The sequence below is a fragment of the Rissa tridactyla genome, chromosome 2 (assembly GCF_028500815.1).
Source record: "Rissa tridactyla isolate bRisTri1 chromosome 2, bRisTri1.patW.cur.20221130, whole genome shotgun sequence".
NCBI lineage: Eukaryota > Metazoa > Chordata > Aves > Charadriiformes > Laridae > Rissa > Rissa tridactyla.
This window is the reverse complement of record NC_071467.1, coordinates 78,714,505-78,728,710: the sequence shown is the minus strand read 5'-3', so window position 1 is coordinate 78,728,710 and position 14,206 is coordinate 78,714,505. Positions and strand designations below refer to the sequence as shown.

At 39.6% G+C, this 14,206-nt stretch overlaps 1 protein-coding gene across 1 annotated transcript in view; it reads right to left on the bottom strand.

Annotated features, from left to right (window-relative positions):
* ANKRD33B (ankyrin repeat domain 33B) overlaps window positions 1-14,206 on the bottom strand; it is a 45,858-nt gene that overhangs the window by 13,007 nt on the left and 18,645 nt on the right. The window contains exon 2 of the mRNA XM_054191320.1: window positions 33-162. Within this exon, the coding sequence (XP_054047295.1) occupies window positions 33-162 (130 nt within the window). The remainder of the gene's footprint in view (window positions 1-32; window positions 163-14,206) is intronic.

The following is a 14,206-nucleotide window of genomic DNA, read 5'->3' as shown; positions in this document are numbered from 1 at the left end:
AGGTATGTAAGAGGTGGAACAAAGAGCCTTACCTGCCTGTGCAGCTGTAATTAGAGCCGTGTTCCCTTCGTTGTCCTGCCAGTTCACGTCGAGGTGAGGGCATTGTGCTAAGGCTATTACAATATCCACATAACCTTGGTAACAGGCAACAATAAGACCATTCTGTAAGAAAAATATAAAGAGAGAGTTAGGCTTACCAGACTCAGAAAAGTTCACTGGGGAAGGATATTGGTCTGCTTTTTCATTTATTTTTTTTTTCAGACTGAAGAACTGAAAAGGTATCAGCATAACTAGTGATTAGCTCCAGGCACAATGTTCAGATCCAAAACACTGCTTTTTATCCCTGCCCTTTGGCAAGTAACATTTGCTATTCCTCAGAAATACCTAAGAGAGTAGGTATTATATTATGCTACTTGGAAAGTAACTGTTTATAAATGGCTTATGCTTATATGGCTATATACTCTGTATCCAAATGAGAATAAATCAGATTTTATTATATAATAAAATGAACGAGGCAAGTAAGATGAACTGGACCTGCTCTGAATATTAATTCTCTGAAAAACAACTCCTTGTTCTCTGAAGAGGAAGAGGTAGGCAGGAGTTGTGTTCATGTTGCCTGTTGCTATCTTTAAATACTTCAGGTTTCCTGTTAGATCTAGCCCTTTTTTTTATAATCATAAATAAAATAAAATTGCTTTTAGAGTTCCTGTTTGATGTGCTTTATGACAGCTGGAAGCTGTAAAACTTCCAGGAGGTAAACCTTAGAACTCAGCTTGCTACCCAGGTAGCATTTCACTCCACAGCGGCAAACTGACAGCTTCCCTAAAATACAGCGAAATACACTTGTCAGTAATTAAATGGAACTACAGTACTTAATCCTGGCTGCTCACTTGACCACTAGGATTGAAACCATTATCTCCGCTCTTCTGGATTACTCGGGCAGCCCGGTGTTCATCTGCACGGGGCTGAGGGGTGTAGAGAAGGGCAGCTGCAGATAAACCAGTGCTTCTCCCTGCCCTCCCTCTTCACTGCCAACACATGACTCAGTTTTCCTGCGCTCAGCGTCAGTGTCTGACTATAGAAAAGATTAGGGCAGAGATACAAGTCTTGGCCTCTCTGGTAACCCTACCTGCCTAAAACGCACTCATACAGGCATGCTGCAAGTTCATAACCACAAAAGACTAGAAAGAAGGAGAATCCAGTTATGAAAACTGAATGGCCCGCCCTGACTCCTCCATCATTTTTCTAAGCATCTCTTGCCTAAACATTCTCTTTATTTCTTTTCCCCACCCACGCTACTGAGACAGAGACATACACCAAATGACAACTGCAGCTTCTGATTTATTCTCATTATAAGTAGTTAGTTAATATTTCACTGTCCTGTTTCATTGTTATTCTGGATAGTCCATTTGGCTTATGTAGCAAACAGCTTCATTGAGGTACAGAGGCAATGCCAACTCTTTGGGATGCTCACAGGCTATGCAGGGTATTTCTCAATTATATATTTTGATAAAATTATTACTCTAATTTCTTTTATTCTCAATTTACTCTTGTTCTCAGTATGAAGCCACACCTACCACTGCTTTATAAAGAGCAACTCCATTTCCTTGTGAAAAACCTGTAATGCTTCAAACCGTTCTATTGAATTTGTACAGGGAATTCTGCTTAATGTCGTATGTGTATATATATATTTATGTCCTGAAATAATATCCACTAAAACGTATGCACTCTCCTGGTGGGATTGTTCAGATTAATCCAAGTTTTACTACAATGTAAGCATTCTTGGCATTTAAAAAATTGTGTTAGTGTCCACTATTTTAGTTCTCTAAGAATTTCTGGATATAGGTCTTTACAACTCCAAAAACTCTGCAGATTTAAGACATCACCCAGCCATTCAGTAAAATGTCAGTTACTAATGACAGCAGAAAACTAAGTATACGATAGTTTGGAGACCTAAAATTCTTGACAATAAGAAGGGGGATCCTAGTGTTGAAAAAATTGGCATTTCTGAAGAGAGTGGTATTTTCAAAAAGCCATAAGAGTAACTTAAAGTAGTTGTCATCTCTAATGGAAAAAACTGTTTCATTCAGTATCTGAAGGATACTTTCACAGGTCATTTTTGTGTTCTAAAAATATTTACCGGATGCTTAAAAAAATAAGTTAATTTTTTGCTCTCTTTAAAAGAAAAATAAACTGTAAAACAGTAAAACAAACAATAACAAATAGTAAACATTAGCTCTTTTTTGCGAGAGGCTTTTGCATTACAGTATTTAGGCACCTTTGTCCTACTTTTATTGGGTACCTCCATCAGACAGGATCTAACGCATTTAACACAGACTGGCATTCTGATTTCAGCGGACATGAGACACAAATGATCTCAAAATCAATCAACCTCATTCACCGTTCTGAGTTTACAAACCAGGATTACTTGGGTATCAACATTTTCTGAAGTTTATTTCCCAAAGATGCTATCAAAGACCGCTTAAGGATAAGGAAAGGCAATGGGGAGTAGGAGCTTTCTGAGGGATTACGTGATGCAGTAGCGTGGAAAATCATTTTTGAAGGACGATTGCACGAATCTGGAGTGGGTCAGATAAGAGTGTGAGAACCTGGTGTTTGACGGAGCGTGCCCAGCACTCCCTGATTGAGAAGCAAAACGAGCAATCGGACGAGGACATAAAAACAAGGCGCTTCTCCGCCATATGGTTCCCAGCACCATCCAGGGCTGTAAAGCTGATGGAAGCGCTCTCTGGTTGCCCTCACCGCTTACGTGTTTCACAGGGAGGTGAGTGAGACAGACCGCTTGCTGAGGCACTGCTTGTCTTTGCAGAGCTCTTCCAAATGCACCAGATATTGAAATGAGGTGCAGGAGGTTACAGCTTTAGAATGAAAATTGCAATGAACCCCTGGATTCAACGGTTATTTCCCAAATCCTGGTTCAATGATACCATAATAATTTGCAGTTTCGGGTTGCTTTTTTTGTTTTGGTGTTTTGGGGGTTTTTTTCCCCCCTTTTTTTCCTTTTTGCATCCATTTCTGGCCCTGTCTGTATTCTGCTTGCTGAAAGTTAGTACAAGCAGATCAGCCAGGACGTGCAATCCATCAGTCACACCATGAGTTATTAGTCTGGAATCTTTAACTTCATATACCAATAAATACTATTATCCACAGCCATTATATATTACAAACTCTTTCAACAATCTCTTTTAATAAGTAGAACTGATACAACATTGCTTTCAGCAAACTGCCTTTTGAAGCAATTGGTAAAGCGGCAGCCTGTATCACGGCAGTCTGCAGGAAAATACAGCTGTGCACTTAATTTTTTTTTTGAAAGATAAAAATAAAGCAGTATAAATGAATTTTATCTAGAAAATTCTGAACCTGAGTAATCTGGTTATCCACAGAAAAGAGATGACGTTTCATCTCATCAGTGTTCTACCAAGGCATCAATTATTCTGCTCCTCATATGAAGGATCATGGTGCAATTATGAAGTGGTCAGTGTATGTGGGAAAAAAAATGTATTTTTAAAAAATTGAATCTGACTATTATTTTGTCAGTAGGATCAATTCTCAGACATATTCACTACCTTTGAAAGCTTTAGGAGAAGGAAGATTGATAACTCTTAAACCCTTGTCTTCACCCTAAGACTTCAACCTTTCTCCTTCAACAGCATCCTTTTCCCTCTCTTCCCTTTCAAATGTCCTCAACCACCACTTATTTTAAATCATAATAAAACCTCAAACTATTCCCACTAATATATAACAATAATAAATTATCAGAAGGAGCAACTGTACATATGTCACAGCATGCAAGCGCAGTGTCCCTGCTTTTCAAGGGCTATTGTTTTAGCTAAGACTTGCTCTCTCCCAGCCAGTGGCCAGGGCCGCTGCCCATAATTCTCTCAGACCGATGAAACAGAACAGGCAAAAAAAAAGGTCTGCTTTGGTCCTCTGTGCAGAAGCGACCTTAAACGTGAAACAACATTGATGCCTTTGAACTATAGGAAAAGGGATTCCTTCATTACAGGCGACCGGGGCTGCTGGCTTCTCTGAGGTTTGCAACAGATCCTATTTCATTTTTCAAATACTGCGTACAGACTCTGCGTGACTAACAATAGAGCATGAGTCATCCATCACATCAACTACATTAACATTTACTGTCGATTTTTCCACATAAGGCGAGGTTGAAATTCAGCTCAGTAACAGGTTTTTTCCAAGCAGAAACCATAATACTGCCAGGTGTTGAGGGCTCTGTCTTTCCTCTGTGGAATATTTGGCAATTCACAGAGCTTGCCCACAGTTTTCTACAGTACATGACATACCTTATTTTTATGTAACTAGCACAGTTTTGAAAGATCCCACTTCGTTTTGAAACCACAGAGCAAAATGAACAATACTTTATTTGGAATATATGACAAAACTGTCAGTCTGGAATAAATTACTTATTTTCCATATATTCTAAATAAAGTCTAATGAATTTTCTTAATTTCATCCCAGAGTACATAAATGGACATTTCAGGTGTGGGACTACCTGAAGTTAATCAGATGTTACAACACCTTGCGAATTGTAAGAGTTTCATAGGACCCTTCTGTCATCAGACTAAAAGTATTCTATTAAAATTTCCTACAGAATCATAAACTTGAAATTCGCATGTTTGAAATAGAATAAAATAGTCTTGTGAAACTTTTGATTCCTTTTAAACTGATATTTCTTCATGTGCCTTTCATTTCGTGTAAGACTGGAATAGTGCTGCCACTATAAAAATAAACTGCTTTGCTCAGCTGTGTTGGCTAATGACAGAACGAGTCTGATTAAGTGAGGTCATGGGTATCTCAGGAGACAATTTTATAAATCAGATGTTATGACAAAATTACAGACGTAAGGCTATTTGTACACTAGATTATTACAGATAATAGAGATCACAAGAAATATTAGAGGATCAATAATGAACTCAAGCTGAACAGCAGAGCAAATCACATCCAGCATGCAATTATTTTAGCTTTTAAAAAAATCTCTTCAGGAAACTTATTTTCCACCAAGATGCTGAGAATGAAAGCAGCTTATTATAGCTTTTTGCCTATTATCCCAGACAAAACTGAGTCTGGCAAAAGACTAAATTGACATTACCCGTTGCTTTTCATAAGCATCATGATAAACAACTGTCCAGTTTGCTTTGCATGCATCTGTAAGTATTAATGACGATTCTGCAAGGTTGGTTTAACAGCAATGATTAAAACTGCATGGAACTGAATTAAATGAGATAATGATTCATTGTAATCCATAATCGTATGCCGGGACAACAATGAAAATTATGTTTAAGTTAAAAGCATATTACACAAAAAATATTATGAGTAATAGAAATAGAAGAACAATAAAACATAAAGGAATACGAAGCTGTGTTTAAACTTTTCCTTGTTGATTTATTGAAATGATAATTCATATACTTAATATATTCTGTTATGCATAACTCACTGTTATAACGGAACTGTACATAACTGTCACTCACTATAACATAATTCACATACAAAGCAAAACAAAAATTAAAAAATCAGGTCATGTATTTCAAAATAAATCTACCAAAATTATTTGAGGGAAATTCTGATCTCCACTAAAAACTCTGTAACTCTGTGAAACCTGTGTTAGTAGAGATTCTAAACATACACTGTATTAAAAAAGAGCAAAATTTAGTGCTGAGCATGACTGTCTGCTATATTCTAATTTGTGTATAGTGCACAAAACCTTCCAGTCTGCATAAAGCAATCTGAGAAACTTTCATAAATGGCTCGAGCTTATATTATAATTGGTTTAGCTGATTGGATCAACGGTGACTGAGATGAGGTAATTATTCAGGTCATCAGCCCCATGAGAAGTGGTGTTTATGTGCTATGGAAATCCATCAAGCACATAAGCTTTAATATTATCTGCACAAAATAATTTAGGCTGACCTTTTCGAGAAAGGGCCGCAACATCTTAGTCACATACAAATTTATATCAGGAAAGTGCCAAAAAAAGAGCTGGGAATTTAAATGAATTTTTTCTGACTGTTGCTTGGACAAAACTTCACGTGCCTGGAGGGGGGCAAGGGGGGAGATGTTGATTTTGCTGGGGAAAGCGATGAGACAAGTGCAAAAGAGTATTCAAGGAGGGATGGAGCAGCGGCGCGCAAAACTCTCCCCCTCCTCTGCAGGGGAATACAGTAGCCTGAAGCACAATCTTGTATCCCAAAAAAAAGCTTAAATGACACTGTCCCTTCCAACGCCTAAATACTGAAGGCACAAAACTGCCACCTTCGCTTCACGGCGTTATGAACACTCACAGATTCACTCCCCAGCGTGAACTGCACTCCTCTAGCTAAAAACACGGGCCTGTCTGTGGACATGTGGATGATAACCCACCATTTTTCCCTCCATTTTGTGGGATATGTATGACTTCACTTATTTTGTAAATGCCTCTTGTGTCAGACAGGCCACATGTCTTTAAGTAAAGGTATAGCTTAGTATATGTATCATCTCTGCAGAAGTCTTTACTTAATCTATTCTAATCCAAATCTCCATGATCACCTCTAAAAATAGTCCCAGGAAAGTTCAGTTTACTGTGCCTGCAAAAGCTGGCATTACACAACAAAGAAAACCAGTGCCACTTGTGTAATAAATTAGACAACAAAAAAAGGCAATAAAATCAGCGTGGCTTTCCTTATTTACTAACACGTACATTGTCTGAATCATTTTCGGCGTCACTAGTGATATAAGCAGCTGGCAGAAACCTCAGGAAGCTGCTGCCAGGGGCCATAAGAGACACACAAGGCAAATAAATGCACACCGTGTAGCCAGAGATATTCCAGTGGGTGGAATATATATGAAAAAAATTGCTTTATGATATGGCAATACTGAAAGATGCTTGTGAGGGATTAACCCTTCTCAATATTTTTTTAAGGTCAAGCCACAGAATAAAAGCAAAAAATTCAATGGGAAATCAAAACCCCTTGATCTGATGGGGACTTGGGGGTTGTATACTGTTCCACAGGAGGCTGGAACACGTCCACAGCTCCTGTACTGCCCGACCGCTTCTCCCAACACCAGCCACCCAGCTGTCTCTTGACACAGCTCCCTTGACCAAAGCTGGGGGGAGAGGACAACTAAGAAGTCAGATGATTACATCTCCAATCCATTGGAAGCCTGATGGGAGGAAAACGGGAGTGTTACACCAGAAGTAGCAACCCATTTTTTCTCCTCACTCCTACGGGGAGTTCTCCTCATCTTCCCATGAGGCAAACTCTGGGTGAGACAATATCTGGTTGCTCAGGAGCCTGTCACCATACCCTGTCCCGCCAAGGATGCTTCGGGAGCTGCAGAATCATAGAATTAAATGATGAGAATTGGAAGGGACCTTAAAGATCATGTAGTTCTAACCCCCTGCCATGGGCAGGGACACCTCCCACTAGACCAGGCTGCTCAAAAGCCCCATCCAGCCTGGCCTTGAACACTTCCAGGGATGGGGCATCCACAGCTTCCCTGGACAACCTGTTCCAGTGCCTCACCACCCTCACAGTAAAGAATTTCTTACTGATATCTGATCTATATCTCCCCTCTTTCAGTTTAAAAGCATTACCCCTCATCCTACCTCTACAGTCCCTGATAAAGGGTCCCTCCCCATCTCTCCTGTAGGCCTCCTTCAGGTACTGGAAGGCTGCTATATGGTCTACCCAGAGCCATCTCTTCTCCAGGCTGAACAACCCCAACTCTCAAATTTAATGTGATTCCATTTAAATGTACATATAAATTTTTAAAAATATTCGCTCAGGATGTTAGCAGGTATACACATTCATGCTAAAGACCAGTTTCGTTAAAATAATGTATTATTTTGCAGTCACAGCTGGTAAGACTATATGAGGAATGTACTCATCAGTCCTAAGTTTCATCAGGTGGAAGAAATGCCTTCACTAGTGACAGCAGACTGTTGTGCAACAAAGCAATCTGCAGAATGAAGAAGTTTATATGGAAAGAGAAGAAACTGTGATGGTTTTCCCCCAACTGAAAAAAGGAGTGACATTTGATGTAATCCAAATGAAAATAAAGCTTTGCAATGCATGAGAGACCTCTAGTCACAGCCAACGTAAACAAGGTATAATTTTAGAAAAGGAATATGTAAGGAATCTTTAAGGTAATACTTTTTTATAAAAATGACACATACTTAAAATGAACTGACAGGTCACCTAGTGGAACTTATTGCCATTATCCATATGTTAGAAGGACATTATCTCTGGATTCAATAACATGGGAAATCAGCCCAGGATACCATTTTGGGGGAAAGGTTCTCTGTCCTGCTTATGGGGTGCCTGACTCTAAAGGACAAAAAATACTGCGGGTAGATGACAGGGTAAGTAACACAATTTTTATCAGGTTAATTTTCAGTTTATTTAAACTGTCATGTAGGTACAACTACTAAGTAGTGATGATCCCTGACAAATAATGCAGCCTTACTAATCCTAGCTTTCCTGTTTGTATAGCACATACTAATCAGTGTTAATACTGTCAAATGTTAGTGCTAAGTTTTGATAGCATTGACAGTAATAACACATGATGCACGGCAGCCAAATTTATACATCCCACTTTGCTGTGCCTGTTTCTCAAGGTCTGTGCTAGACGCAGGTCACTCTTCTCTGGCTTAAAAGTAAGGGAAGAGATATTTATAAGAAAGAAGTCAGAGGTCTGACTTCAGAAAACAATGTAAACAATGTACTGAACTTTAATGGGGGGATCCTGATGTGAACAGGGTCAATGTATTTCCGGATCCTTAAATGAACAGCACATTATTATGCTTTGCTTGGACCGGGTGTTTCCAGCTAGCGATGGATTTAAAACAGTGAAGTGCCGACTGCTTCCTCCTGTGAATATACGGGGCCGGGAGCGCCTGCTGCTCCCACCACTTGCTGCACAAAGCTGCAGTGAGTTTGGGAACCACTGAAAGAAAACAAGTTTTTAATAAGGACCAAAATATAGCTTTTGTGGAAGAAATTATATGGAAAACATTTTGGAGAATCTCTTGATAGCCAGATTACTTTAAAATCTGATGTTACAATAATAGTCTTCCTATCAATTATATCATTGAAGCATTTTTTTTTTTTTCTTTCTTCAGAAAGGCAAAACCCCTAAGAGCTAAACAAAATGATAGTCTGAGGTGGATCGTCTAACAGTGTAACCCATACCTGATGTGACTTGTATCCGTTGCACTCCCTCACCACCTTTAGGAAGGTGAGAGAAGGAGGAGACCTTTAGGAAGGTTCAGAAACCTGTTTAGATCTGAACTCCAAGTCCTGAGCCGGATGGACACTACTGCTGACTTCTCTGCTGGTCTCTAAATATGTGCATATATTGACACGCATTTAAGATAAAAAGGAGAGTTTGACACATTCTAAAAACATATGTTGTAGTGCATCCAGAAGCCATGTGAAATGCATTTTATGCACTGACATAACTCTGTCAAAAGTACTTCCTTTGGCTTTGAGGCATACGATTCGACTCCTCTCTATGTGTTTAATAGAAACGTTTTCCTCTCTGTTATGTTCTGTCAGACACAGGCTGACTGTACCTTAGATCTGTTGCAAGCGGCTAAACAAAGTGTTTGAATGCATATGATTTTTCAGGAGACCTCTCCAAAAGTCATGACTCCCAAAATCTTTGTAAGCAATAATTTTCAGTTTGACACTGGCTAAAAGATAAATGCACAGCCTTCTACTCCATCATAGTCTATCATTGTATCTAATCTGTCTCTTCTGTAAACTACATTTTAAAGGCCCTAGTGCATTTTCACTGTGGAGCTCTCTGAAGAGACATGGCCAGTGATGAGCTTGCAAGCACCCTCTTGTGGCAATGAGCTCCTGTAGCTATATTCGGCAAGACCTTCCCAAGAAGTTTCAGTTCCTTTCCTCCTACTTCTGTAAATTCATTTTGCTTTACTTTCTCCGAGCCTCTCGGTCGTGGCATCGCAACAGACCCAAACCTTGTAAAGAAAGAGCCCAGGAAGAGGCCTGTCTGTCAGTGGTTAATCTGCCACTGAAAAAGAAAATGTCTCTTTCCTCAAAAGGAAAGCAACTTGATGAAGAAAAAAACCCATCAGGGTGAAAGCTCTTCCTTGCAGAGGCCCTGTACTCACCAAGAGCAGCATCTGCGTAAGCTTCTTGGGACACCAGAGATGGGAGCCTGCCTGCACACTACACACAACACTGCACAGTACCACACACAAAAGCCTGTTTCCTCACCCTTTGATCTAAAGAAGCTGTAAGAGCAATAAAATCCCAGTCTCCATCTTAGTCTGCTATTTGACAGTAAGTTTCATAATGCCGTCAATGGGTAAGTAACACCCTCATTGTCTCTTCTTCCCAGCCTCCCCTGCGCCCTGGTTTTTGAACACCATTCCTTCCTTTTCTGCAACGCTTCTAACAATAACCCTCCTTATTGATCTTGGATTTTCTAATAACAAGCCTTATTGATCCTGGAACTGACATGAACAGACCGAGAAACCGCGGTAAACTTTCTCCCCAAGTGAAAACAAAGAGAGGAGAAAAGACCAGCTGCCCTTGCACAGCAGAAGGGCAAGTGATTCTCAGATGACAGAAATGTTAATATTTAGCCTACAGGACTCACCTTACATACTTCACTCTAGATGTGTTGTCCCATAGCAACAGTCAGCATCCTCTTTTCAACTAAGAGGATAACATGGTAACAACAATCAGTAGTTGTTCATGAAAACACAAGCTAAATACTGATATTTGGGAAGAAACGTATGCTGAAATATTATTGGTAGACATGAAGAAGGTTCTCCAGCGGGACCAGGTGTTATTATTTCACTTCAATCAAGCAAAGAGCCCACTGATGGGATCTCATTAGCTTGCCTCTTCAGATTATCATCAACTAGTGTGAGTAGCAATGGTTCTTCAGGTGTTAAAGCATCCAGGTTCTTGAAAGCCCTTATTAAGCTTTCCTCAATGAAAGATCTTCCTTTACCTAGGATATGCATCTGGTTTTACCTGGACTGGCTTTCATCTCAGTTATTCCCCTTCCTGGTTTTTCCCCAGCTCCAACAAGGCAAAAGATTTCTTTGAGCATAAATATGCAAAAAAAAGTCTCCTGCTTCTCCTTAGAAAACAAATAAACTCTTTAAGCAATACACACATCTGTGGTGAACTGATGGGAGGTGTCTATTTTTTTCTCAGAGACCTAAAGTGGATTTTGGTGTGTATGGATTAGTGTCAACCCTCATGATGCTAAAGGGTTGTAATCCCGTAATCCCACAGCTCCATGCAATGCAGCTACTGTGCAATATCACAGATGACCATGCTGGAGGCCAAAAACCTCAATATTTATAAGTATTACTCCTTGGATTTAGGCTTGTGAAACTTGGAGGAAACTGCTGTGGTTCCTGACTTCTTTAGAACTCTTTCACTCTTTCCCACCTATGCGCTACTAATTACTAGCGCTCCAGAAATTGCACGGAAAAGTGGGTCTCCACAAAGAGAGATGAGGCACTAGTAACTGTAATTATTTAAACACTGCCTTGGTAAATTCACTTTCTCTGAATACTGGAGATTTTCAGTTCCGGGTGAAAACATTATCTTCAAACAAAGTATGGAATTTTCAAGTAATTCATAGTGAACTAGGATTGCTAATACTAAGAGTATAAATGTTATGCCCAAGTTTCTCATGTTTTATAACTGTTGGAAACACTGATGATTCAGATCACATTTTAAATCACAACAGAACATGTGTAATATGTGTCAGATAGACCTTTCTAGTTTTTATGTAAACGTGCTTTGGTCAAGGACAAAGAGGGTTGCGCTCTTGTGACTTACACCTACGTGTACTGATGACTCCATGGCTGGTTAGAGAGCAAGAACTAACTCCTGCTACAAAAAACATCAAACTACAGTTCTGTCTATTTTAGGAATAAAGTAACTGATGGGCTGCATACAGACACTGGAGAGGAAAACCAGCGTGCCTCAGACTTCCCATTAAAGAATGGTTCCTTCCTGCAGGTTTAGCATCACCCTGTGAAAAGTGCATCTGTTTTAACAAAAGGCAGAATTAAATTTTTGAAAGATCAGAGAATAGCACTTGGCCGTATCAAGAACACTGCTGCTACTGGCTTGCAAGTCCTAGCAAGTACCTTCACATTAATTTAACGCTGTATTTAGGGAATGGGCTCATCCACAATGACGCTTGTCTGCAAGAGGCTCAGCCTGATTTTTTGTTTGAGAAAACACACACTGTGACATTGAATTAATCTGTTCAGAGGAGAAATTTTTTCCTCTGGAAGCTCACTATTTTTTGTAGATTCAACTTCTTAAAAATCCTGAAGAAGATAGTTCTAAAGCAGCTTTTTGGTGTGTTGTTTTTTTTTTTAAGTGTGCATTCCCATTTTAAATTTCTCTCTTTTATTGTCTCAACTAGCTAAATAAGGATTTATCGTCCACTGCAGCTGTCACAGGCATCAGTGCATGAGCAGACAGTTTGGCAAAGGTGAAAATCATATTTAGAATATCCGAGTGAGAGACAGTAGCATCGCCATCGCATCTGTCTCAAGTCAACTACAGTGCTGCAGCTTGAGTTCAATAAGCAAATGCAGCACACACTGGTAATGCCACTGCCGAGTGGCAAGAGCTGAGTGAGGCTCTACCTGCCGTTGGTGCAGTCTTCCCTTTTATACGGAGCCTGTGACCACCCTGTTTATCTCAGCTCAGCACCTATCTCCATGCAATAAAAGCAGGAAAGCATCTTCTGCCTCTGGGTTCGGACCTAAGAATCTCCTCTTCCAATGAATACACCCCATTCACCTAAGTAATAAAGAAGAGGAGGGAGGGGTTGAAAATTAATATATTGTTGAGTTTGGAGTAGGGATGATAGACTCAAACATCTGAAAAAAAGAGGGAGGAATAATTTCACATTTATATTCAAATGTCTGGAATTACTAGAGACAACTTGGCTTTGTAAAAAACTGCTAACTCATTAATACAATATATCCACTTCACAGAACAGTTTCAGTCAAACAATCCAGAAACTGTTCTTACGCCTCATAAAATCGGAGAATATTTGGGTAAACTGCAAAACAGCTTTTCTTGAGTCAGGACTCCGGGAATTCATAAAAGCAATTTAGTTTGTAATTTAGGGACCTATATCTATGAGAGAAATAGTAGGCATTTAAAACAGTTGTCTTAACAAAAGAACAGCTTTTGCTGAAAAGAAACATGCTACAAAAAAAGCAGTATGTATCAAACGCATCTGACAGAGGTTTTTCAGAGCTGTTTGCAGTGAGCTTGACGCGACCCCGTGCCCCACAGCAGCTGAAGAATTACAACAGTCTGGTAGAGAGTCTTTTGGTACTTCAAGACCTTGCAGGATGGCATTTTTGTTGATAGAAGCTCACTAGTGAGAGCAGTATCTGAATATACTAAGGGACCTTTGAATGATGGTCCAAGCCCCTGGAGAAAAAAAAGATATCTGATTTACAGGGAATTTTCAATGTACAGTTGGAAACCACATCCTAAAAAAAAAAAGGTGTTGTTTTTTTTTTTGCTTAACTGGCTGCAAGCCATACAGCTTATAAAAGCAAAGAAGCACATTCTTATGCCCAAGACTCATCACAAAAGCTCTCTAATCTTTCCAGCTGAAGATTTGTAAATAAATACCGTTATATAAAATAAAAGGATACCGAAAAATATTGTCTACCTGACACATTCCATCTCAGTCTATGACAGCTGTTACTGTTCGCAAGAAGACTATCTCCTATTGCATTCAATGTTGGCCAAACATCATGACAATTATTGGACTAGCACTTTCACATAACTAAGCATTTAGCTGCAGCCTTATTATTCATGTCTTGAAAAAATTAGTAATTAGCAAGTGGGCCTGCATATCCATCAGCTGTCTGTGTTGCTTTCCAGGATTTTCGGTTTTTCTGTTACAGGAGGGTACTTCCCAGCAGCTCAGGACGGCATTAGGCCACACAAGCTGTCATGGCTGATCTGTTGCTATTAGAAAGCTCCATCTAAGCAAAAAGGCTGGCAAGCTCGGAAAACTGGAATTGTATTTCTACTAATGGTATAAATAAAGGTACATCAACAGCTGCTGAGATTTCTGTATGGTAAATGAGGACCTTTGATTGCAATGGCCTTCGTTACTTAAGAGACACTTGTCTATTAACACAGTACAG